The 1,822-nt window shown below is 39.1% G+C and overlaps 1 protein-coding gene across 2 annotated transcripts in view; it reads right to left on the minus strand.

Annotated features, from left to right (window-relative positions):
- Window positions 1-1,822, minus strand: part of pias2 (protein inhibitor of activated STAT, 2) — a 63,970-nt gene that overhangs the window by 21,829 nt on the left and 40,319 nt on the right. For both annotated transcript variants that reach the window (XM_008402246.2, XM_008402247.2), the window contains exon 11: window positions 319-514. In XM_008402246.2, coding sequence (XP_008400468.1) covers window positions 319-514 — 196 coding nt within the window. The remainder of the gene's footprint in view (window positions 1-318; window positions 515-1,822) is intronic.

Here is a 1,822-nt window from a genome sequence, read left to right on the forward strand (position 1 = left end):
AAACAGATCCCAGGAACAACATCAGACATCTCAGTCCAGAATGTGCAGTTCTAGGCACAGCCAAGATACTGGAGGAGAACCTCAAGCTCCCAGGCCTCTGGTAGAGGACCCGAGCTCAGAGGATATATGTGTGTGTGAGTGTGAGAAAGAGCGAGAATTTTATATATATATATATGAAAGATATTTTGGTGCAAATAGTAACATAACATGCTGAAGGTGGTTGTGAATACTGAATAACCTATGTGTAAAGATTTACATACAGCATCTTTTTAACAGATCTATTGATGTTAATCAAAGCACACTTTAAATTCAGCTTACCCTTTAGCATGAATTTCCTCATTCTTGGAGATGTAAATGCACTGTCTCTTAGATGGGGGGGTTGTGCTTGTATCATCATCATCATCATCAGAAGATGAGGAGCTTTCTAGTGTCAGATCAATTACATCAGTTTTCTTGTTGAGATTGGGTTCCACAGGATGGACTACCACTGATGACTGGTGTAAAGGAGTTGTGGCTGAAAAATATAAATGCATGATATATCACCATTAACATTAGTATTGGCTTATCAATTACTCATTTTTATTTTTATCCCGATGATCTTCATGTGCATGCTTCAGAAAGGGGTTGTGGGACCGACCAAGTGGCATTTGTCTGGGCATTTTAAAGTGACCCAGTACAGAATTGTGGATATTTGTGTAAGTAGCAGCAAAAATTAGAAAATTAGAAAAACTGCAAATAACAACAGGAATGTAAAATAGTTATTGGGTTTATTGAGAGCAGTGATGGTTATAGAGCCTGAATGCCCTCCTGCACTGTTGGGCTGGGACGGCCCGGCCTCAGTTCAAACCTGGGTCTGGGTATCTTATTAAGGATAAAATCAACAAAACGTGTTCAAAAAAATGGTCCAACAGGTTGATTAAATGACATTAAAAAGGTAGGAGTGGTTTCGATCGATCGCCTTGTTTTTTTACCTTTGTAAACAGACAACCTGAATACAGTGACCTTTAGTGAGGGTACAGAATGGAGAATGGATAAAAGCTGAACTCGTGCTACAACCTTTGTCTCTCTTGGTTACATCCCTGAGGTGTGCCAAGTGTGGCCCACATGCATATAAAGTAAATATGACTATTCATTTAAGTATTTCTTTGTGGATGCATAACTTGCCCACCTTAGTTTGCCTGTTTTTGGTCAACGTGTGCCTCAACATTTGGTTACTGTTCCTTAGAGGTGGACAGAGGACCCACAATTTATACTCCAGGAATAACAGTAGCACTACAACATGTTTTTACTCAAGTAAAAAGTAGCTGAATAAGAAATTAAACAAGAGTAAAGAAGCATTTGGTAAAAAGTTGATCAGTACTGAGTAACTGATCAAGTTATCAATTATTTCATATCTTAAAGAAAATTACACAATTAGAAGGCCCAAAATATAAAGTTCAGTGGAAATTTTGGTATTTTACAAACAAAATGAAAAATTTGTTTAAATAATAGTGATGCTTCATAATAAAATGACTTGATGTTATGTGCTTCGGGCACATTATCATTTTTGTCTATTTCTTTTCCTTGTTTTCTTATAGACTTTAGTTGAATGACCTCTTGTTAATCTATTTTGGAGTTTGGATAATTCCTTTTTGGTTATTTAATTACGTTAATTTGTGGCGCTGTTGGTCCGCCTATAAATAGGCTGGCTTTCGGCATGTTGAGAGCCCCGCCATCTTCCTGCCTGAGCTCCGCCTTTTCCACCCGTTTCCGCTCGCTCCACCCGCGCGGTGCGCGCACGTCCAGTCGCTGTGGGCCGCAGCTGACTTTCCAGCCTGCCATG

The sequence above is a fragment of the Poecilia reticulata genome, unplaced genomic scaffold (genome assembly GCF_000633615.1).
Source record: "Poecilia reticulata strain Guanapo unplaced genomic scaffold, Guppy_female_1.0+MT scaffold_196, whole genome shotgun sequence".
Lineage (NCBI taxonomy): Eukaryota > Metazoa > Chordata > Actinopteri > Cyprinodontiformes > Poeciliidae > Poecilia > Poecilia reticulata.